The sequence below is a fragment of the Barbus barbus genome (genome assembly GCF_936440315.1).
Source record: "Barbus barbus genome assembly, chromosome: 21".
NCBI classification, from domain to species: Eukaryota; Metazoa; Chordata; class Actinopteri; order Cypriniformes; family Cyprinidae; genus Barbus; species Barbus barbus.
The window spans coordinates 25494577-25520993 of NC_136749.1; the positions used below are offsets into that span (position 1 = coordinate 25494577).

The 26417-nt window shown below is 37.1% G+C and overlaps 1 protein-coding gene across 2 annotated transcripts in view; it reads right to left on the reverse strand.

Moving 5' to 3' along the window:
* The window catches only part of LOC306887020 (zinc finger protein ZFPM2-like), a 162393-nt gene that overhangs the window by 48422 nt on the left and 87554 nt on the right, over nucleotides 1–26417 (reverse strand). For both annotated transcript variants that reach the window (XM_079444478.1, XM_079444479.1), the window contains one exon: nucleotides 14766–14877. In XM_079444478.1, the coding sequence (XP_079300604.1) occupies nucleotides 14766–14877 (112 nt within the window). The remainder of the gene's footprint in view (nucleotides 1–14765; nucleotides 14878–26417) is intronic.

Genomic DNA, 26417 nt, shown 5'->3' on the forward strand with positions numbered 1-26417 from the left:
GGGGTGTATAAGATTTTGACAGTAAAGTATTTCATATTCAATAAATGCTTTCTATTCATCAAAGAAAAAAGATGCATCATGGTTTCCACAAAAGTGTTAAGCAGCACAACTGTTTTCAAGTGAACATAATAATAAGAAATGAGCAGCAAATCAGCATATCCGAATGATTTCTGAAGTGAAACTTGAATAAATGAGTCCTCAGTACATTTGTATGTATCAGAACTGAGTGATTTATTTATGATTTGAATTGCATTTCTTTGTTTTATTTCTTCTGTGTAATCATTGTGAATGTATTTGTATTGACATGCCCAGGAAGCATGACATATTCACAATATAACCCCTCAAACTGAAATACAGTTTTTCTAATTTGGTCCAGCAAGCATTGCTATTGTTATGCTTTTTTTTCTCTCCTTCCAATACAACTCTTACACGATCAAGCTTTATGAAACACACACACACACACAGTCAGCATTTGTTTTCCCTGCAATGAATGTATTTGCACACAGAACATCCTCTTGAAAAAGTCAACGCATTTTTGTTCGCTACTGAGACGATGATCAATGTTTCTCTCTGCCACCCACTGAAAAAAACCACAGAGGTTCACTTGCCTAATTCTTGACATGAAATATTACCCGCACCACTCCAGAAAGCCTTGCGGTTTGGATGCCGGGACAGATAGCATCCATCCTTTTGCTATAAGAAACAAACAAACAAACAAAAAGCTCTTCGACCTTTCACCCAACACGGGACGTACAACTGATAAGTAAGCGCCAATTTCTTTTCTCTTCTGCGCATTTTTTTTGCCTTTGACCCAAGTTTCACCTTGCTGAGCCCATGCCCTTTATTAAAGGTAGTAATGGCTGCCGAGTCGCCTCCAGCTTTCTCAGATTTGTCAGTCATGAAAGGGGGAGGAAAGAAGATAAATCTTATTTCGCCAGCTAAGGGCTTCTATCTCGGCGACAGAATGAGAAACCAGGCCCAAAAACACTCGCCGTGTGCGTTAGGCGGCTCCGGCTTTAAGCCTTGTCCTCTCTGATCAAACCAGGATTTATGGAAGCATCATAACTTCCGACAACATCCAGGAGCTTATTAATTTTATATGTTTCTGTCCATTCCCTGATATTCCCAGCCTTGACAGTCACTCAAGATAAGCCAAAAGCCCCTGACAGGATAGAGTGTATATATATTTTTCTCTTTTCTCCTGCTGAATAGGTTGCAGCTGAAACCTTGAGAGGCATTGGCGTGAGTTGATTTGTCGACAGTCTTTTTTTTGTCTTCTCCCTTGCGCTGCCATTCCTAACGGTCTTTAAATCAACCTGAAGCCCGGATCGAGTGAAAAGCAGGCAACCTCGTGGCGACCAGAACCCAGAAATCACCCTCACTTATAAACACGCACAGAGAGCGGTAAAAAACAAGCAACTGATCGTCATGCTGAGTGGAAAGGCACCACAAAAACAGATGTGAAAGTGCAAATTGCATCATTTTTACACCACAAGTGGCATTAAATGGAATTGCAAAAATGATGGCAGCAAAATTCATACTCATAGCAGTTAAAACTGCTGTGGATAATAAAACCACAGATATTACCCATGTAGTATTTGTTAAAAAAACAGAAATACAGAAATATTTCCTGTTGATTTAGTAATCTAATCATTTTAATCAAAGGTTTAAAAAAAAAAAAAATTTGTTTTTCTGTCTGTCTGAAATAAAATGATTTTATTTACAAATATCACACAAACTGACTGCAATGAATTTTATGTACTTACTTAAAATACTAAATCCAGTGACGTTTATTGTTTCTGCCAATGAATATTATTGTAAAATTATGTATAAAATTCATCTGTGATTGTAAAAAAATTCTAATAAAAATAAAATTAATTTGATAATAAATAAAAAAATGTATTTTACATTTTTTATTTGAAAAACCTTCAACTCTTTTCTTAGAAGTCTTCACACCTAAAATACATGGAATTTCATGGAAAATCATTGAGTTTCAAAACACAAACTCACCTCTACGGTGCCTTTCAAAATATGTACTTTACTTCAAGGTACACTATGTAACTTTTTTTTTAATTTACAAAATGTATACAATTAGCGAGTACATCATGAATCCATCTTCCAAAACTGTGTTTATGCCAAATCCTGAATCACTACTGTATGCCTTTAATAAGTGCTTATATTATGAGGATTTTAGACCTGTCTGGGCAACATCATATCATATCCATAAACACACAGAAGCAGCTCCGGCTGCAATGTTCCTCCTTGAGATTCATGCAGTTTTGTTTGTTAACCGCTAGAATGCCAAAAGTTACATAGCGTGCCTTTAATTTATGTGACAGGTCATGCAAGTTCATTGTGGGGCTTTTGTTCAGATCCTGTTTCATTGCTTTTCACATCATGACAGCATATGTTCATTTGCCATAAAGTTTCATGTGCCTCTATAAACGGTAATGACCTCTGCCATGTAAGGATGATGACAACATTAGGCTCTCTTTATGACAATACCCACAGAGACTGGACAGATGGCGCTACCATCACCTCTCTCTCTCTCTCTGCAGTGCTCAGGAACAGAGCAGAAAGAGGTTGTTAAGCAGAGTAAGTGGTAGTTATGGAGTGGTCAGAAGGCATGTTTATGGTTTGAAGGATGAATGTGAGAAGGACAGGCAAACATACTAACATGACATACTCCAAAATAATTTTGACTATTATAATTGGGTCATTTATTGTAACAATATCAAAATTTGAATCACTTTATGAGCAAAATATAGTGTCTGATTTTGACATTAATCATTGTTTTGAGTCAGATCTTTTTTATTGAACAATTGACTCAGCTCACTAAACCAGTCTGAATGATTCATTCACAAATCCCATGATTGGTTTTCATAGCACAGTATTTGAACTGTGGACGAGTTAAACTTCAGTTACAAAAACACAGTTAAAGTAAATACAATTCATTTCAATGTTCAAGTTCAAACTGTCCATGAAGTGAATCAATACACAACTTTGTTTTGCTTAATATGCCTCAATCAAAAATGCCCTTTCATTCATGTACAATATGGTAAATATATGTTAGATATTACTACATATTGTAATATTGGTGAGTATTAGTATAGTTAGTAAAGTGGCTTGATTAAATTAAGTGAAAAATAATTGCTATTATTTAATTTCTCTAATTGAAAATATGACACCATTTATGCTATTTTAGAACAAATACATAAATATCAAGAAGCTAACATCAAAATACTGGAAAAACAGTATTTTATATCACCAATTATTTCAGTATTTCAACTACATCAACATTTATCCTAAACAACTCAAAATCACTCATAAAGCATTTTTGCATATCTTTGATGATATGATGTGCAATTAAAAAACCCAAAGAACAAAAGTCTCTTCAGTCTCAGAACCTAGGTATTGCATGGGTTGAGTTGAACAGAAAAATGGATTTGTGATATCAGACATTTTATAAATCTTAATGGTACTGACAGTGAATGGTAACCCCATCTACTTTTATAGATGTTTTTTTTATTTATTTTTTTCAGTTAGGGGTTGTAGGGCTTTAGAATGACTTGAGGGTGAGTGAATTGTAACAGAATTTTTTTTTTTGGTGAATTATCCCTTTAACGTCAGAGCAAGTTATGAAGTGTGTACAGTAAATTGTATAGAGTATGTGTGTATGTAACATGCATGTGGCATTAGTGACCTCTCGGAGGAGGTATAGATGCAGGCTGACAGTTATTATATGCTGCATAAAGAGTGCAGCCCTGCGGCCGAGGAGACAAGTTGACTGGACCGCCATCTATCCTCACTCAGTGGGCGGCTGGTGACCTGCCTGATGCTTTCAGATCCATTTACTCTCTCTCTCTTGCTGTCTTCTCCTAAACCTGAACTCCAGATGACTTTAACTGAGACGCGTTTCACTATTTGTCCACAAATCACTCTTTCTTCAGATCTAAACCATTTTTATCAAACAAGGTTTTTGACAATGAAATCTATTAGTTTTCATGAACAAATCATGTCCCGCCTTACAATTTTTACTGGTTCAATATCCGATTTCACTTGGAAATGGCAGATTAAATGAATAAAATAGTTTGTGAATGTTTCATATTGATTTTACTATTATCATTTTTACTATAAGACCAAAGGTTTCTTTCTTCGAGAATAAAACGGCTGATTTTTTCAAATGAGATGGTCAATTTGTTCTATTGGTTTCTGAGACTTTGGATGGTTCAAGAGCTTATAAAGGCAAAAAGAATATATAGGCTATTTCAGGAGAGTAATTTTCCATTCAATTATTCTATAGTTAAACACTCACAGATATGTCAACGACTCTTTTTCAAGTGCTCCTTGTTGATTATGCTGTAAGAACGTACAATGATATTCATAATCACATTAGCTTTCGCTTCTTAATCGTTTGGTGATAAGTCCATTCTGCCCGTGTTTAAAGAGACTCGAGCCCAAACTTAAAAATCAACACACAGGAAAGCCTCTAAATCCACTTATGCTGATGTCCAAAGGCGCAAGAGATAGATAATCACAATAATGTGCTTAAACATGGTGAAAAATGTCGGCAGATGGAAAAAATAGCCACGGTGTGGGTGGATTTTTCCCATTTAGAAAAGGGAAATGAGCATCACGGTACATATAGACATATAGAGTGTGAAGAATCACAGCACACAAAACAAGAATTGTCACCCCACTGTACACAAAGAAGAAATAAACATGAAAATATAGCCGCTCTTCCTACTGTAGACATCTATTTTACTGAGCTTTGTGGCCCCATCATCTCACAAGCACTGAATATCAAGGAAATATGTGTCCTGAGAAATCACACCTGTCTCTGTGACCGCCGCAGGCTCTGGAAACAGCAAAACAAGAGCCAGGGGAGCGGCCCGCGCTTTTGTAGCCAATCAGAAATCTAGCAAATCACAGACTGTTATCGACCTGTCAATCATTTTTTAATTGATGGGGGTCATATTTCACCCCCAAATAAAAAAAGAAAATAAGAATATACATAAATTTATATTATATTATATTAACAAAATTTAATTAAGTTGTGTCTATATGTTTCATAACATTTCAGCAATTTTTTCCACAAAACCTGATTAATCCAATGCATACGGATGTTTATGTCTTTATTACTTAATTTATTTTTTCTAATTATTTTACTTACTACAGCAAGTAGTCATACAAATATTTGTAATTATTTTTTAACAAAAAATAGCCTACTACCAAATGTTTTACCATTTTAACTATGCATATAACTAAAACAATAATTTTAACATTTTAAACAATTACAGTAATGAGATAAATAAAATAATGCCAAAATAATTTTTTTTAATTAATATTAAAACAATAAACTATTTTTTTCTTCATATACATATATTATATTTATTTATATTTTATTAAATATCACATTTATTTTTATATTATACTTATTAATATTTAATATGTAATTGTATAACATTTTTATTTTATATTATTTCTTTATATTTTTTTGGGTGAAATATGAGCAGGACATGTATTACAGCATGTTTAAAGTCTATATTATTTCAGTAGAAGAGCTCAGCAAAACTGATGCTTTGCCATAATCTGCTGATGTATTGTGGTATACAGGAAGTGAAGCGTTTACTGTGTCTGTGTGTCTCTGTATTGAAGGCTCAGCTCCAGACAGTGTGTTAAAGCTCAGCTCTCACAGTGACACTGAGATCTGTCTGCCCTCTGGAAATCGATGCACAGGCATTTCTCAACATCGATTATACAATTATGCAGGTTAAATCATCAAGCTCACACACACACTCTTATGAGAGAGGAGGAGTGTGTGTACTCTTGAAACACACACACACACACACACACACACACACACACACACACACACACACACTCCAGGTGCAGGTACTTCATGAGCTGATTAGAAATGCCACGGGGGAGTTGAACATCACTCTCAGCAGCTCCAGAGCTACACAATTGAATCATAATTAATAGTAGCAGCAGGAGGTTGTGATCCACACACACACACACACACACACACACACACACATGCACACACACTGCACACTGCTACTAAAGCTGTACATACAGACAAATTATGCAGAGTGAAACACAGTAGTGTCACTAATGCCTTCTGCTTAAAGAATCAGTAATACATATTTGAACATACACCATGGTATTATGGTAATGTCTTTTTCCCCCCATTTACCATTATATTACCATATTTTCTGAATATGCACAATGGTAATGTCATACTTTTTTTGAACAGAAACCACGGTAATTCCATTTTCTTTCTGTATTTTGAATATGCACAATGGTTATACAATGTTTTTGGATGTGTACCATAGTATTACCATGTTTTTTGAATATGCACCCACCATGGTAATATCATGCTGTTTTGAACAGGCACCATAATAATACCACATAGCATTTTTAATTACCATAGTTTTATGTATGTATGCATGTATGTATTTAATATGTATTATAATACCATTATAATACCATATTTAATTTGAAAATGCACCATGGTAATATTATGTTTGTTGAATTGTGCAATAGCAATATCATGTTTTTTTGGACATTTACCATCCTTACAAAAAAATGTAAGCATCAGTGGTAATACTATGGTACTCTAAAATACACCATGGTACTGTAATTCATGCACCATGCTTTTTAAATTTACCATGGTATTATGTTTTTTTACTATGTACCATAATAATACGTTTTTTTTAACATGCACCAATGCCATATTAGTTCCATGCTTTCTGAATATTTACAGTAACATGAAAATACTGTTTTTTTTATTTGCACAATAGTAATAATATATATTTTTAAATATAGTAAATATTTATTTATTTTAGATTTTTGAATATGGTAATGCCACATTACCATAGCAATATCATGTTTTTTGGACATTTACAAATCTTTACAAATAAATCACAGCATCAGTGATAATACTATGGCATTTTGAAACACATCTAGCATTTCAGGTAGTGCTTCAGATAGTTTCTCAGTACTGAAATTCATGTGCCATAGTATGTACAGTACACAGTATTTCTGATAATACAGTCCAAAAAACATGGTATCTTTTTATAAGTGATAGTTCATTAAGTACGGTTAAATTCAATTGGTACATGAACACGGTAAAAGACTAGAGTTAGCTGAGGTTATTTTAACTCAGTCCTCCCATTACTAGTCATAAAATGTTAAAGTTCATCAAATATAATGTGGCAATGTTCAACATGATTCCTTTTGTTAGCCTCTGGTCTCAGTTCAATGACACGGTCTTGTTTCAGTCCACTTTATGTCCAATAAATGTGTGTGTGTGCTCTCAACTTAAAATTATGCAACTCTCCCATCTCTCTCTCTCTCTCTGACCGTCTGTTCTTGCAGCCCGTCTCACTGCAATCAATTATTGTTACGGTAGAATCATTAATAATTTCCTAATGAAAATGATTCTGTTGATCTCTGTTGTATTTTAATTAAACATAATTACGCTGGCGCTCAGAGCTGTGGTGGGGACCCCTTCAGGGTACAACCCAGTTTTAACACCCTGATAATGAAATTTTACATTGTGTGCAGTTGTTTGGTTATTATGCGTCGCAGTATTTTCCGCTGTTCAAAGATAAGAGATAATAACCCTGGCACCTCCGTGTGCTTTGCCTCCGTGCCTTTCAAAGCGGAAGATGAAATGAAAACAATTTAATGGCCTTAACAGTTTAAAACACGACAGCGTTTGTCTTTTGTGTCGTTCCAAACTCAGCTGGCATGTGTCCGTCTTCTAGCGCTTTATTGTCAGCGTGAAACCCCTCACCCAGCACTGCGCTTACACAAAGACGTGCACACAAATGGAGATTAATATATGTTTGAAGGTTCGGTTTGTACAGTGATGAAACACTTCGGTGCCTATTAGGGTTGGGAATCGAGATTGGGTTTGTATTCAGAACCAGTTCCAAAAAAATATGGCAACCAAATCATTTGCATGACATTTGGTTCTGATAGTGCTTCTTAGCGTTTTCTGCATTGATATTGAATCTACAGCAACACTGCAAAATAAATCATACTTAACTGTGAGTTTCAATTGAATGTTGCGAGGCAAAACTTGGCGCCAATAATTAATAAAAACAAAAAACAAAAGACTCATATGCAATGACTAACATACAGCAGTCTGATATAGGCTGAAATGGATGAAAAATGACTCATATGAGCTGGTCTTTTTATAATGAGCCAGTCAAAAAGACTCACCAAATAGCTCCAAAAGCAGTTTAATGACTTTTGTTCAGTATTTTGTTTAAGGCAAGACATCACAGGTGAAGAAAAATTGACCAGTGCATGGATAAAAACAAACAAAACAAAACAACTATGGTTTTGTGTATTAACCTAATATATAATTAGGACTAATTATTTGAAGGGGGTCCTTCTTCAGTGTACTAAAAGAATCATTTGAATCATTAAAGAATCAATGCAATCACAGAAGAACAGAATTGGTTAAAGGGGTCATCGGATGCAAAACTCACTTTACAAGTTGTTTGAACATAGATGTGTGTTGGAAGTGTGTGTACACATCCATCCTATAATGATAAAAATCCACCCAGTGTTTTTTTTTTTAAATCCTTATTTTTAAATCCCCTTTCTCAAATCAGAGATTCCTGACAGAATGACGTAGTTCTGCGCAGGCCGCTCCTACGGTAGTTGATTGACAAGGCCGTCTTACCTTAGACCTGCCCCGTGTGAGCTGTCATCAGTCCTCCATTGTGTCGACTCCGGTCCAGGGGAAAACAAGAATGTCTCAGATTAAGCGATTGAGGTGTTTTGTTGTTGGATGTAATAATGAACTAGGGCTGTGCGATTTGGGGAAAATATCTAATTGTGATTTTCTTTGACAGATATAGTGATTTTAATTTGACAAAGTCAAGCTTCAGCTCAATATTGTCAATAGTGTGCAGCACAGTATGGGTATCGTTACTCTGCTGAAAAAAACAATAGAAACCATCACAGAAATTCTTATGGTTTCCATTAAAACCATTACAAAATTCCTTTTTGTAGTGTGTTTTAGGTATTATTGCAATAGGAATTACTGTTGTATTGGTTCCCATCTGCCAGATTACATCCCACCAATAGAATCCATCAAATGCCAGTAGACACCATTATATTAAAACCAATACAATTCCCATTATAACCCTTCAATCCATTACATTTTCTATTGTGTTTTGTGAGGGGTTCTATTGTTTTTTCAGCAGGGAAGATTATAATGGTATTATTACTTTTACATAATTTACTTAATTTCACCAGAAAGATTTGTTTATTTTGTGTAAATAAAGAACTGTATTACTTTAGTCAATTATTAAAGTATTACATAGGTTACATAGGCTAATTTATTCATTTTTAAGTATTTGCGATTTTAAGAACAAGTGGAAAATGTGCTGAATGTTCCATTTCATCCAAGTGAAATTAGCAAAGCAGTTAGACTGAATTTACATTTGTTTGAGCCAGGCGTGAGTTGACACAGGTTGTTGCCAGATGCGCTCGTATAGAGTGCGGTGCAGACCGTGGGTATAAACGAGGATTACGAAACAGGCTGCGTGTGGGCAGCAAGTGTAAATGGCTCGTCCGTGAGATGCGGGATATAAGTCGCGTGGGGCAGAGATGAGTGAGTATGAGAAGCAATCAAAGACGCAGGCTGTGTGTGCGGTCTTCTGAATTGGAAATAGCGAACATGCATTATAAACTTATTTCAAATTAGAATCTGTTGGGGAGATAAAATGTGTAAGATAACGTTCATGTACTAATAAAAACATATAAGAAAATGTATCTTTTATTCTCCAGTAGTACTAAAAGCAGAACCGATAAGGGAGCTCTTATGCGTTGTGGCACAGCTCTTGCAAATGAACCTTTTTTTGTTCGGTGTCTGTCATTTCGAAGCTGAAGTAATCTCCTATTACATAAAATTTTCTTTAGTATTACTTTCCCTGACTATTGATCTGACCTTGTAGATGCGATAATCCCACTCACACGTGCTTTCTAATTTTATTTTTTTTAATGGTAGACGTTTACACAGTTGGCTAGAGCATTGCTGATTGGGGAGAACGGAGGTGTGCTCACTCTATTGGTTAGTAATACTGCTACTCAAGGCTGGCAGTTATGCATTTGCGTTTGATCTGGAACAGAGAATATCGCGTCCACATCGCAGGCCACATCGCAACATCTCAAATCGCGATTCGATTTCGATTAATCGCACAGCCCTATAATGAACATAGCAGTTGTCATTTACTCCCGACATCTGAGCTGCTGAAGACACAGAGGATTAACGTTACTTTCATTTTGAAGGGAATGCGCCAGTCCACAATCTGCCTAAATGCGTTTATGTTCACGCAAATCATTCGTGATCCAGTCTCACCTACAAAAGAAGTGAGTATAAGGGTATTTTATGAATCCTTGCAAATTGCCTTTCCTAATGATGTACTAATTAGACAGTTTTGCGGCTAAAGTAAACAGTACTGCTCGTCACTCCACGGAAGAGAGGGGTGGGGTCAGCAGAGCTCATTAGCATTTAAAGCAACATGGACTAGAATGGCTTGCTGATAACAGAGCTGATTTTGACATGGTAAAAAAAAGGTGTTTTTTACACTACCATTGAGAAATTTTAACCAAAGTATGTTATAGACTTGTCATTAAGACCCTAAAAAATCATATCAACTTGTGGAAAATTGGCATCGGATGACCCCTTTAAATGGAATCAGAAACTGAATCAGAATCACTCAGTTCTTTATGATTCACATCCTTAGTGCCTATATACACAGATATGATGAGAGACAGAAGATTATGAAAAGAAGAGGCAGGAGGTCAAGGCAGCGATGGAGGTCAAGGTAACATGTATCTGCTTTGACTCTGTCACAGCAAAAGCACAATAGAGATGTGTGGAGGAGAATCAGATGGAGAGGAATTACAGAATATGAGATGCACAAAGACAGTGAATTAGTCCAGTCCTGCGGTCTATGAGCTTATGTAAAACGTTCTCGTTACACTGGTCAATTTCCACACGCACAATGGCCAAATTTCCCCCTCAACTCCTCTGACACGCTCTATCTGACTGTTCCTGCTTCTAAGAGGCTTAGAGGAAAAATTTAGGTGACCTTTAAATAATCAGACACACTAGAGCAGAATATCTGCTGTTCAAACGCACAAGAGCTCAAATGTCTGCTGCCCAAATTTCAAAAGAATAAATTTGATTTTGAGTGTCATTTCAGTGTCTGACAGGCATATTAACGTCTTAGAAAAACAACACAACTAGGTTACATAAATAATAAATTTGCTTTAAGACAAAATATGTGTCAGATTTGTGACAATTCAAATTCAAAGCTGCCTCAGTCAATTTAGTGACGAAGATCCAGACTTTCAACCTGGCCAAGAACATCTGACTGACATGTAAATCAACCAATCACAGTTCACCTTGTTTTTTCATGCTGGGTAGGGGCAGGTTTATCTAAAATAGATGATTCCACAATAATACATTGAAGAGGAAAAACTCTTTCAGATAATCACACTGCAGTGACTGAAAAAAGCAGAAATGTGAATAGACCTTGTAATGTTCATTCAAAAGTACTCAGTCGAGCAAAAAAAAAGTCCAAACATTTTTTTTACATTTCTTGCACAGGGCAATCTGAAGCATCTATATTCAGAAACGGCAATAAACATATTTCATTTGAGCCAAAACCAAGAAATACAGAGGATAAAAGTAAGACAAGGCTAAAATGATTTGTTTACAGGTTTGTTGTTCCTAGTTTTCCTGATTATTCTTGCTGCACTATTTTCAGTGAGTCCTCTATTGGTCGCTCAGAGCGGCCCGCAGGGAATCACACACACCCAACAGGCCTGAATATAACCAATTAAACTGTACAGGATTGTGGGATGCATTTATTACTGGAGCAAACACACAATTCCCATATTCACCATGTGTGTCTGTTCATAGAAAGTGTTTTAGTGCAGTGAGGGTAATGTTGTGCACAGAGACTGGACTGTGAATGTTCAAGGCCTTGAGAGAACGCTGATGCAACTATTTGCAATAAAATGTCAATAAATCTCTGCTATATCCTAAGCAAGTATGTCAGCCAACAGAAAAATGTGCATTATTTTCTTCCTCAGAGTCTCATTTTTATTTATTGTTTTAAATGTACATTTTTATTTTATCCCTCATTTTTTGGCAAACACTTACAAAAAGTGCATATAATGAATAAATAAATGAATGAATGTTATGGCCAAATATGACAAATAATAAACGGCTGAAATTAAAATTCAGGTTTTCTTTCTTTCTTTTTTAGAATTTAGGCATCATTACAATTGTAATGCTAATTTTAATAAAAAAAAATATGAACAAAACAGAAACTGATTATTTATTTAGAAATTTGCTAAATATTACATTTAACAGTGTTATTAAATTATTTAAAATATTTAAAATATTATTTAAAATATTTAAATATTAACTTTAAGTGAGCATTAGAAGATGGCAAAATTAATATAAATGTAATAACAGAAGAAAATGAGAATGCATTTACATTTAAATATCCAATCAGACCAGTCAGCATCCAAAACCATAACTATCCGTTTGATAAAATACAGTCCAGCAAAGATGAATCGGTGACCTCACAGTGGAGACATTCCCTTTCGCTAATAAATATGAAGGCAGAGAATAAATTATAGAGACTTAACAAAACACTCCAGAAATCCTGTTATTAGCCTTTTTGTTTCCCATATTCAGTCTCCTGGCAAAAAGATTAGACGATTTTAAAAGAACTGCGTAATCTTCTTTAACAGCTTATCAAAACTTTAATGATTTTCTGATAAAGTGCACAAATGAAGGCACTGGTAAAGAGGATCAGCCCCACAGTGCAGTGCAGTGATTAGAAGATGAGAGCAGGGAAATGAAAAATCCCACGTCTGCCTCGTGTTCACTTTGAGGGGGAAGAAAGTCTGTTTCAGCGCAGAGAGAGTCATAATCATCTGAAAAACATTTGGCTAAATGAGAGCTCTCGCTCTGGAATCCTTGTACTTTGCTTATTTACTTGTTTATACGTGCACCTCAATGCAATATAGCCATCAAAGCATGCATTCATAAAGAACAACACCCCAAAGAGTCAGCACCCTTCCCTTCCAAAAATGTATAATGGAAACCAGTTTCTGCTAAAACACAAAAGCGACTGCTTGCTAGGCTAATGACTAATAATAAATTAGCCAAATTACATTGCTAACACCTCAGCTAATGCCTATTACCTTGTTAAGAAGAGTTGTTGAGAGACTTACTGGACAAGAAAAAAAATCGATTGACACTGATGGAATCAAGCCAAAACAGTGACCACAAACAACACTCAACTACCCGGCAACCACCCAACAACAACCCTTCAACCAACAACCCTAGCAACCTTGCAGCAATGCTCATGCAAAAACTCAAAACAGCTTACAAACAGAGTTATACATTTTCCTCAGGCAATATAGTTGTTTCTACAGTAAAAATATGTTATTTTTTTTTTTTAAATATGCTATTAGCTACTATCACATTATCAAAACATGAACATTGTAATGACAATTTTATTGTCAATTGTAACCTACATTTTTACAAAACTCCAAAAACATACCTATACATACAATTCACTGCAGTTTCCAGCTGAAATTATAAAAAAAGAGAACTTTTATTCCTGTTGACACAAATTATGATTACAGGGCAGATTATCTATTAATAAAGACTTCTTTTTGAGCAGTTTCTTGCATAGCATTTTATGACCTCAAAACAGTTTTACCATAGTGCATTATTTGTAGCACATTTTGATGTTTGCATCACAAAACCAGCTACATACGCATTGTTTTTCAGACAACGTAAACTTGCTCGGTAGCCCACCCAGTGCAGCATAGCACTTATGATGCAGAGCATCAGGTATGAATCTTGTGAAAAACGAAAATGGCATGGTTGCTTTATCAAATAAATTTTTACCCCAGGTTTGCTTTTGGTAACACTGTTGGTTCTGTACATTATTTTCAAACACGATAAACCATTAAACTTATAGTGCATCTCACCGGACATTTAATTTTCATACAGCAACCAACGTAATAAAAACACCTGTTTTGGATAAAACTGAACACTTTTTTTAGTGCCACTCACTGGATATTTCACTTTGAAATTGCAAAACGTGCAAGAAGCAATGTAATATAATTTTGCAGAATTGTCGCCACAGGCACGTATTCCAATGAGCCTGGCTTGGAATTTATTATGATTTTACAGTAATAATAACTGTTGAAATTATAGTATTCTGGTGGAATACTAAGAGTTGTAACGTGTTGCTACCTGTAGCTGTGTATTCTCACTCATACTGTGTGAAGTTTAGACAGCATGGATGGGTTATTAGATCTTAATGTTGCGTTTGAAGTCCAGATGATTTGCTACATGCTTGAAGAAACACGCGTGAATCACTGACGCCTTTGGGCCATCCGCTGTTGAAATGCATTTGGAAACACGGAAAATAATGTCAACAAAGCAAATGTCAGCGAATGACATTTGTCATTGCAAAACCACAATGAACTGTGACCCCACGACCTTACATTACAAATCACACCACTAATAGATGTATGAGACATGGGAACCAAAGCCACACCAAACATCTCTGTGTAAAGCATATGTGTAGATGTACACAAATATGGGTCAAAAGGAAAGAAAGAAAAGAGATGCAGATAGCGGAAGAGTGCGGTGCTGGTGTGTTTGGTACGGGGCAGATAAAGCGTCCTCTTACCTTTGCTGTAAACCACACAGTTGTTCTTGTTGTCGTCTGTTCCCTGCCAAGTCACATCCAGCAGCCACCTGGGGCCTGCATGCAGCACCAGAGGGACGTGCGGCTTCGTCTTCTGCAGCGGTGGAGATAACACACACACACACACACACACACACACACACACACACACACACACACACACACACACACACACACACACACACACACACACACACACACACACACACACACACACACACACAAACACACAAACACACAAACACACACAAACAATTAGTTTATTTGGGGACAATTTAGCAACAAGCTCATAAGCACAAGGAACTTTATGATTTTCAACAGGGCTCAACAATTAAGATTACGTTCTGATTTTTTTCTTACACATCCAACACAGGGAGTATTGGTTTTGGGTCAGTTAATGACACTTTGCTTTCTCACTAAACATTTAACATGCATTGATCTGTTTTCTGTGATGTATTCTACAATGTTGTTGTAAATTCTGCTCATTTATCACCAAGATTATTATACATTTTCAAGATTCAAGATTTTTATTTGTCACATACACAATTATACAGAGTATAACCAGCAGTGAAATGTAGGTAAAAATGTAGGTTTTCTGTTATTTATTGATTATTTAGTTTTGTTAAATGTCAAAATGAGTGATTGTCTTGAAAGCATCAATAAGAATGTGTTTAGATGCATTATTTCCAGCTAGTTGCATATTTTTGTGTAAAGAAACAAAATAAAATAAACAAAAATTATATATACACACACACACACACACACACAATAATAATAATAATAATAAAAAAACTTACAATTTGAGGACGAAAAAATAAAAACTGATAATTCTTTGGTGGGGAACTATAGATTTTATAAATATATTCTAGAGACATATTTTCTTATGTGCAAATGTTCAGTAATTTTTTCAAAAAAGTACATTTCAAAAAAGTGAATAAAAAGATCTGAGTAATGGCTACTGAAAATTCACATTTGCATCATATGAATGAATTACATGTTAAAATGTATTAAAATGGAAAATATTTATTTTAAATTATAATAATACTACTGTTTTCACTGTATTCTAGTTCAAAAACATGCAGCCTTGAGAGTATAAGACACTTCATTCAAATCATTAAAAAAGCTTACAGAACCTAAACTTTTGGTTTAAGTCACCATGATTTGTAACATTTAATACATCATAGAAATCCAAATATTTTACTGTAAATTTTTGCAAAGTGTAAAAAAAATAAGTAGTGACAAGATGGCACTGGCCTTCCTTATTGTTAAGACTTGATTTAACATCCTTTCCTCTATAAAAGGGAATGAACATAAAACTGAACCATTTTAGGATAGACCAAAGTAGGGGTGGGCGATATGGGAAAAATATCATATCACGATTTTTTATAGAAATATCACGATTCACGATTTTTATCACGATTCTTTGTTAGTTTTACTATTTTGGTTTTACAAGTTGTCTGAGCATTACAGCCAAACTAGAAAGACAAAGATGCATGGCAGATATTTAGGCCAAAGTGGGCGAAGATAAAAAATCTTTGTCATTATTTTATTTTTCTTATTAAAAAATAAGAACAAAGATACACATTACAAATACACATAATATACAAATAAAACAAACAGTGCTTTATTTCCAGGTACAATAGGTGTATTTAGCAGAGCATTCAATGAAATTGAATGAACAAATATAAAAATAAAACACTAGATAGACTGAATCCTAAAGCAACTGTATTAAAGTTTTTCAGTCAAGAATAGTGAGTGATTTTTCTCTTTTGCGTTTTGTTGTTTTGTTAACGTTAAATGAATAGTTCCCCCACAAATTAATATTCTGTCAATTCTGTCATAATGTTGTATTTTTATATCATCATTTACTCAAAAGTTGTTTTAAACCGGAATGAGTTTCTTTCTTGTGCTGAACATTTATAAATGCTATTTTGAAGAAGGTGGAAAACCAAACAGTTGCTGGTCCTCAGTGACTTCCATAGGATTTTTCTTTCCTACTATCAAAGTCAATGTGGACCAGCAACTGTTTGGTTTTCCACTGAGTAAATAATGACAGAAATAAAATTTTAGGGTGAACTATCTCTTTAATGACAGTCGATAGCATGTTTAGTGTCCTGTCCCTTTAAGAGCTGCACGCATCTAATATACAGTACAGGCACGCATCCGTTTCTCTCTTAACTATTTACTTTCATTTTAGAGATAACCAACTCAGTCTGTATGTAAACCTTGTGTGTTTTGACAGTATTAGCGCAAAATATAACTTAGTTGAGTAATCAGGCGCTCTGGCGCTGTTAGACAGGCGTTTTAGTGCGCGTGCTTCAGGTGTATCCGCTCAGAACAAGCGCACGTCAGACCAGCGCGCGAATTAAACATTTAACCAGCAAGGCTTGTATGCAAATAATGTACTTTTGCGATCGCGAATAAGTGCAGTGTCCTGTCAGAGTAACTCTACTGCTGTATGTGGTGTTGTACAGTACATAGAGACGGCGGCGCCAGAACTGTATTTGACATAATGTGTGCTGTAGCACGATACTACGATATTTCTTAAAAAGCAGATCGTGGAGACATTTTTATCGTCCACGATCAAAAATCGTCATATCGCACACCCCTAGACCAAAGAATAAGACAACCTGTCTGTCCTGTGGACGAGAAGAGGAGAATTCTGGGATTTATATATGCACACATGATGAGAAGTGACACTGAAGCTCAGGCAGTTTCTAGAGTTTAATGGTGTGTTCAGTATCAATAACCTCTCCACCAGCCCAGGGTCCTCTCATTTAACTCTGGAGAGTGTGGAATTATCAGCCCGAATTTTTCTCAGCGATCCAGTTTCTGATCTCTCTGATTACGGCCTGATTTCAGGTGCCTTGGAATAGCAAAAAGAATGCGGATGGCTTTCGGCGAGGAGAAGGCAAGCGTTCAGGACTGAACTTTGGCCACATTGTGCCTCCCTATCGCCACCATCTCACTATTTCCTGCTACGGGCCCTGAAGAATTTAAAGAATCAGTATCCATTTCAAAGGCCGATTGAGGTTACGTTTTTATAATGCTCCGGCAAATTATTCCGAATGTGTAACGTCATTTTTCTTTTCTGGCCGGGGTCGAAACGCGCCGCTTTAAGTTCTATCTATAAGGTGAAAGCGGTAAGATAGAGAAAAGCTACTAAAATGCACCCTTTTTGTGGAGAAAGGACTGCCGCTGCTGCCTGGCTGTTCTCTATGCCAGTTTTTTTTCTATTTCATTTTTCAAATGGCTTTTTTTAAAGGCCAATGAAAGCCTAGAGAACATCATCTCCTCACTCCGAGGCAGGATTGGTAGAGATCTTGGACAGCTGTTACAGTAGCCCATTACTGGCAGGCAAAATGTCTGTCTTTCTGGGCCATTAGACGCCCAGAAAGACAGCCCCAGGCACACCTTCATTAGAGTGCAGCAGAAATAGTTTAGCTAAGTGAAAATGGGCTGGAGTCACTCTCAGGCGCCTCACGTGACATCATTTCCTTTCCCGAGTCCACATCCCCTGCAAGTGCTGAGCTATTGCGATTTGCTCCTGCAAAGTATGCATGTCAGAAACACACTGTCAAACTATGTCAGAAGGAAGTGTTGCTCAGTGGTTACTCTTTCAAAGCTCATTTAAGCATCAACTTTGTTACAGATTTAAATTCCTTAGGAGAAATAAACAGACAGCATATACAATTATAAAATTAATGTGGGTGGCAAAATTCAGATTATGTGAGAATTTAGAGAGAATCTACTGAGAAATGTTAAATATTGAGATCTCTCATATTTGCTAAAAATAAAGGTTCCATGAAGAACCTTTAATGTTCCATTGCATAAAAGGTTCTTTTTAGTGGGAAAAATGGTTAATCAGATTATTAAAATGGTCCTCACAGTATAAAAAAAGGAAATTCAAGAACCTTGCACTCATGGTTCTTCTATGGCATTGCTGGGAAACCTCCCTTTCGAAACCTTTAAGTCAAAAATTCTCGTCCAAAATTTTTGCATGTTAAAAAATATATATCACATTTACACACTGCCTCCGAAACTTTCACCTGTGATTTTTAGCATTTTCGCATCCGTAGTAAGCATTTTGATGGGAAAGCATGACAAATACGAAAGAAAACGAAAAAACGCATACAAAAATTTCAGACTTGGTGTGCAAGAACCTTTACTCTGAACCCTTCAAAATATATATTTTTTTATTGGCGTTGATGGTTCCATGAAGAACCTTTAACATCAATGGAACCTTTCCATTGCATAAAAAGTCCTTACAGCGGAAAAAGGTTCTTTAGATTATTAAAATGTTCTTCACACTAAGAAAAAGGTTATTTTAAGAACTTTTCACTGAAAGGTTCTATATGGAACCCACAATGGTTCTTCTGTCATCGCTGAAAACCCCCCCTTCTGGAAACTATATTTTAAAGAGTAGTATCTCAAAATTTGAAACAAGAGGTGAGAGACTCACAAAATGTTTTCTTGTGAGATTACAAACATTTTCTTAGCAGACACAGAAATCTTGAGAAAAGTCTTCATTTGCTCTCCATCTTATTTAGGAGAAACAATTGAGATGATTTCAAGAATCTTTCAGTAAAGCCTTGTCGTAAAGGTTATTTTGACCCTCACCTGGCAGTCTCACCCACCTGGACGTCTACGTGGGCGTCTTTCCGCACGCTGGCAGCGAGACAGAGAACCCTCGGACATTTAACACTGCTCCTGTTTCACATTTCAAATTAGCCATACAATAACACCTTATATCCAGGCTGACCTGAGAATTTTACAGGCCTGTCAAAGAGCACCGGAGACCGTCTGATTGTTTCCACGACAACTATCTAAAATGAGAATCGGATTAACCCTTTCTCTGATCCCCACCGTCTGGAGTCATCTCTTATTCAGAAGCAAAGGTCTGCTCTGTCTGTCTGTCTCTCTCTTTCTTTTAAGGCCCAGAAGCTCTCCAGCCAAAGCAGCTAATGATGCAATTCATGAAACAATGGGCACACATGTGAATAGTTATAAGTAGATGAGTATCATGTGATGCAAAATCTGCTATTCGTCAATATTATATTCTGTATGCAGTAGGCAGATGTTTCAAAAGGTGTTTCAAAATATATGACGTGACCTGCATGTTTAATTCAGTGTGGCTCTGTTATGATTATTTTGTATTCTAATGCATAAAAATACATTTGAGTATTATAGAAATATATACATTACTGATCAGAAGTTGAATAATTACAGTTTTTGTTATTGTTTTTGAAAGAAGTCTCTTATGCTCATCAAGGCTACATTTATTCGATGAAAAATACAGTAAAAACAGACATATTTTGAAATGTTATTACAATTTAAATGAAACATTTTCTATTTTAATTTACTTAAAATGTAATTTATTCCTGTGATGCAAAGCTGAATTTTCAGCATCATTATTCCAGTCTTCAGTGTCACATGATCCTTCAGAAATCATTCTAATAGGCTGATTTGATGTGTAATTATTATCAGTTAATAAAACAATAACCCCTTTACTGCAACATTCGCAACAATTCAAAACTTTGCACAGTATACATACTGTATACTATACTATTCTGAATTGGTCTCTCAGAGACCCTTGAATCTATTGAAACTGACCATTTGTTAAAAAAAAAAATATAGTGTAATTGTGATTTTAGCACTAGAATGATTTTAAGACATTTAAATATCAAAGACAGACTGCAAATCTGCTGGAATATGTTTGACTGAACAATCCTCAAGGTTAATAGCATTAAGCAAAAAAACAAAACGGATCAAAAACAGTTTGCAAATGAACACACACATACTACAATAAACCAGTAGATAATGCTTTGCATTCTCTCGTCGATGTACAAGTGAAGCGAAAGCGTCTCTCATTTGCAGACAGATGCTGAGGTGACGCTTGATTTAAGACCTTCACCGGAGGCGCTGTGTGTAAGTAACAGATCTCTAGTCTCACTCCACTGCTTCGCCATCTCTCTCTCTCTCCATGTGTAAGAGATACAGTGACCAAAACAGTGTAGTCAGCTAGCCAGTGATTACAAACTGATGCTCCAAATTCGCTATAAAATGAAAATCAATATTTCCACAAGTTGCTGCAACATAAAAGATAACCTTCATTGATTTTTCACGACTTAGGCCTGTGTGATAAAATCTAATATAAATTTTCAGCTGGTCGGATTTGGATCAGAGCAGGGAAGCAGGGGCTGCCGATAAGTTCCTCGCTAACATCTCTCAGAGTTGGCTTTTTTCCCTCCCTTCCCTTTTTTCTCTCCTCCACCTCTTTCCGAGCCACGGCTGTACTATTTATAATTGGCCCGGTACGAGTGAAAGCTTCTATCGGGAATCAGCTCTAATTTTTATTACGGAGCAGCTAAAGCCTGTTCCAGATAATTTGGAAATTTCAGGGGGAATTGTGATGGAGCTGATGGCAGTGGCACGGAGGCCCGCAGAAAGGAGCTAACCTGTAATAGCCTGTGTGGCGGCAGCTGATTAAATGTTGCCATAGATGAAAGACCCGCCATCGCCGCAATAAATTAACCAATCACACAAATCCCAAGTCGCCGCTAATCCGGCCTTGATACCCTGATCCTCTGATCAGATGAAGGAGGTGAAGGGAAGAAAGTGGCTGGTGACACTGTGAGCCACCCTGACTCCAGGCCTGCATGTAAACAACAGGCTAATGATAGCAGTGCTGCTGACCGACCGCTTCTCACAGGGCCACTGGAAATCCCAGTGTCCACGCGACCCACCCTTCATTTCTGCTACCAAACCGCACGGGAAGAGATTAAAAGCTGGTTATACCTTTTGATTTGAAGCCTTCGACCAATATCATTTAATTCAGCATGAGAAATATGGTTACATACGGATTTGTCACATCTACATCCTCATGATAAACACTCCACTCTATTTTAATCAATCAAGAACATTTTTGTAGTACATTTAGAGTGTATGTTTTAGACCAACTTGAAATTTCTGGCTTTTGAGATTTCTTAATACAACCAGTGAAATATAACAAATGGCTTTGTTTGTTAGATTTATGTCCTTGAATATCTGCATTTTAATATATTTTCAAATTCAAGATTCAAGGAAATAAATAAATGAAAAACGAATTATTTTGTATTATGTTTTAGCTTGAATGAAATTCCTGTAGCTCAAACAGTCAAGCATGTCACTAGCAATGCCAATGCAATGCAAAGGTCATGTTTTATATTCCCAGGGAATGCATGAATTGCATACCTTTAATGTAATGCACAAATGATTTCTTTCAAACAAGCCAGTCCGACCTTCATTTCTACAGCAACTGATGTCCAGCCTTACCTCACACATGCACACACTGTATTCACAGCACTATATGAATGTCGTATGTCAGGCTGACATGTGCAAGGGTTCGAGGCAGAGGTGCAGGCTGAAGGTGAGGATAACAGGACCGGACCTGCTCTAAGACTCTGTTTACAACATAACGCACCCTCGATACGGCGACTTCAATTAGTTGTTCACCGTGATGAAACAAATTGCATGTGGTCAACTGGAAATTTCATTAAGGCAGATTTTCCTGCAGCTCTCGTTATCTCTGCGTATTAATATTTCCTCAGGCTTGCTGGACGGGTGAGTTGCGAGGGACATTTTTTTCCCCCATTCCACGCAGCAAACGTCCAAATCCCCTTCACACGCATCCACACAAAATTATGGATTCTCTAAAAATAAACCCTGATGTTTCTCCTTTTCATGTGTTGTTTGATAAACTAAATAAAGCCCTGTATTTTTTCAAAATCACTATCTAGCCCAGAAAATATATTCCCATGTCTGTCATCCGTTCCAGCCTGCTCTTTTTAAATGGCAGTGGTTTCATCGCCTAAAATGAAAAGATACCTCCTCCTTGGTGCCGTCTTTGCTTCTTCTTTTTTTTTTTAGAGCGAGCATCTGCTATTGGGAGGCTAAATAACGGAAATATGCAAAAAGAGAAATTGCACGCTAATTCCCTTTGGAGATAGATCTTGGCGCCTGCCCTGTCATAAATCAGAGAATTTCGATATGAAATGAGGCAAGCTGCTCTAATCATTTCTGCATTTCAAATTGGATCACTGGCTCAATCGCTTGGCTTTTAAACTGCTTGCCTAAGAGCAAATGTGAGGTGGGAGATAATGGGGAAGAAATCTCAGCCCGCGTGCCGTAGTTAGTTTACTGCTTGAGTGCAAAAGAATGCTTTCAGCCCCCCTCCTCCTCCTCGCCTCTCTGCGGCATTCTCTTTTCAACTTTGTTAAATTGACTTTTCCGTTTGAAATCGATTAAATTGAGAATCACTCCGGCTCTACCAATCTTTTAAGGAACACCCATTGAGGTTTGCTCGGGCCTATCGTTTTGCACTGTTCGCCGTTGCTATAGGAACCATGCATATTTATTCAAAATCACCTTGCTTTAAAACATAGTTCGACTCGGTGCTGATTTAATCGCAATCTTTTCTGAAGATGGAAATGTGTCCTATTTACCTCCTAAACAACGGCCTTCACAGAGTCAAACGGTTTTAATCGAGATTACGAACAACGGCGAATAAACAGGACATGCTGTACAGCGTGTTTTGTCTGTCATTTCTCCTTTTCTTTGACATGTCACATTTCCTGATATTGATCGTCTGATTGGTTCATCTGATGAATTACAAAATGAGGGGTAGATGCTAGCCAGCACCTTACATTGGATTTATATAGTCATCGCGACATGTTTTGAAGCATCAGGCATGGAAAGGTTTCAGCTCTAATGCCATCTGGTTTAATGAGCACTTAGCCTCCAGGACAGGAGCTCTTCCTGTCGCTGTCTCTCTCCTCCAGGGCTGAACGGTGTAGTCAGAGGGCTGCTGGGGACTTCATTAGCACATGCACCCGGCGATATACTGTGATGAGCTAGATTTATAATGGCACAATTTGAAAGAAATGCACTTAAAGTGATAGGTTGCCCGACTGAAGTTGAATGCACTTTGCACATAATTCGCATGCATATTATGTTCAGGGGACATGGCGACACTGAATTCATAATGTTTGCTTTGCATTGTAATAATGTCTAGGAGGCAGAGGAACATGCCCTGCTCTTGTGCTCAGATTCGGCTCGTGAAATGGCGTGCCTTCCTCATAGATCCCCTATTTCAATTTCAATTCCCACTTTGAATCCAATTGCGGGCTTCTTTGATCTTTGCATGCAACTTGCAGTCGACTCCTACAGCAAGAGCTAGCTATTGGGCCAATAACAAGGTGTTCTCTGTACGTCTCGTACACCTGTACAGATATCAGCATACCTGGAGGCCCGAGGAGGCTGGTGGCATCTGCCGGGCAACCAATTGCATGAAACGTCATTGCATTGTGCAGATTCCTCTCATCGTTAGATGCAAGTTATGAAAGCTACGCGATCAGATGTGATACAACCTCTGAAACCTAGAGTGAATGTGGGTAAAGAAAACTCTCAGCATGAGGTAGCAACCATTTGCATAATCTTCCAGGGCAGCATTAAAGAGCAAAGTGATTTAAGATGGGGTCTTCGTAAAATTATTCGTGATATTGAGTCATAGGTAAATAAATAAGAGTGAACTCCCCCCTCTGAACGCATTAGATGTGAACTCTCTTATCTCTGCTCGCCGACCGTTAAAGTGAGGGTTTGCAGGGCTGCGTATGCTCTTTGTTACCCAATTAGTTTACTGACGACCCCCGTGGTCTAATTTTCCTGTTTTGACAGGCTCGTACACCCTCGCCTAATGTGCTAGACCACCAGGACAGACGGCCAGACGCTGTCCAGACTTCTGCAGCCTCTATCAAGCGTTTCTATCTCACAAAAGGCTTCTGTGATAGCGCACCAGATGACCGCTGCAAAAAATCTGCGATTTTCACACTGAATACTTTCATTTAGTACTGCTCCTCCATCTGGACTGGTTTGATGAGCGCTTGTGTGACAAAAGAAGAGATGAGACGAGGACCTCGGCTGTGGCCTCTTGCCTGTGAGGAATCAAGCGCAAGTAAGGGCAAGTAGACTTTGAGCGTTAAGTTTAACGTATGAGAACTCAAAAACAGAAGCGGTACTGGTGAACTGCTGATATAACACAACTCATTTGCTAAAAGCGAGCCTAACTTGGCTCCGAGCTCAAAACTAGACAATATATCACACGTTTATTCACTTGAAAGGCAATTTCAGAATCGATTGCCAAGACTGGCTCGTCGCACACTTCAAAATATGCACATGTACGTGAAAGGACGGCCAACATCTCCTGGATTTCGCCACCAATTAACCATCTCCGCTTCACATGGTGGAATGTTGAATTCCAACAGGGGAATCGAGATTGCAAGTGAAAACTATTGTGGATTATCTCGGCTACTTTTCAAGGAAGTTGTTTCAGTGTCCCACAAGTGGAGTCTTGACAGTGACAGATGGCAAAGCAGCTGGCATCTCTCAAACTCTTCTCCCTTGTGCTAGATTTTCCCCCTCAGTGTTTGCCGTGGATTCTGCCGTGGCGTATTCCAACCCCTTTGGCAAGACGTGGCGCAAACCGAGGGAGACAACACTGTGGACAAACTTATGTTGTTTCTTGCTAATTCAGATTTGATTGAGGTTATGCAAAATATCAAACTTCGGGGCGCTGTAGGCGGGCGTTTATTTTTTACTTTACAGACAAAAAAAAAACTTCCCAAAGCGAAACCATTGACGTCAATTCATACATTAGCCCAAGAAATTGCATTTGAAGCGATTACAGTTACAGCTTGCTGTTAGCGAGGATCAAACTAGCAACCTTTCAGTTACCAGCCCTGAATCTTAACCACTACACCACACTCTACTTTGCTGAAAAGACTATCTTGATGTCAACACCACCACCACTGACCAAGATAAGCAGATGATCAAAGGGAGAAATGTTTAAATATCTAGTCTGAAAACACAAGTGCCAACCTATCAAAAATATGAAACTCATATCCATGTTGAAATAATACATAAAAAAAAATCAGTTATACCATTTTCAAAACATACAATTATTTAAAACACTAACAGTAACTGCAATATTTTGTGAAAAAATGTTTTGAGACATACTTCACGGTATTTTTTTTTACAAATACCTCAAACTCATAAACTTATCTTTATCTATGTTTAATGCTAAATGAATACAATTTAGTTTATTTTATTTAGCAGAGCTGCTCCTGCTCTTTCTGTAAGTCCAGATGGATGAAATTATCTCATACGTTCTCCCTGACGGATTCCTGGTTGCTAATGTGTCCCCTAATGCATTGAGAGCGTGTGTCTCTAGAGTCTCAGCCAGTCTCAGTACTGATTTAAGGTCACTTGTGCTCTTGAGGACCACCAAACCTCTCACCAGCTCCTGTCAGTGGCTCCTGTGACTCATTAAGGGAAAATGAGCAACCAATCGTGCAAAGTTATCTATCTTTTCCTTCCTTCACAGTGAAACCATCACAGAAGGCTGTACGCAGTGATTCCACCATAGTGCTTTCATGCAAAAGTAGTAACACGATAAAACACAACACTGCTTGATAAATTAAGCATTATATCTAATAATAATAATAATAATCACTAAATACACAGTTCAATAGCCTAATGCAATGCTGTTGTGATGCTTTCTCCTGGTAAATCCTAGTGGCCTACTTGATTTTAATACAG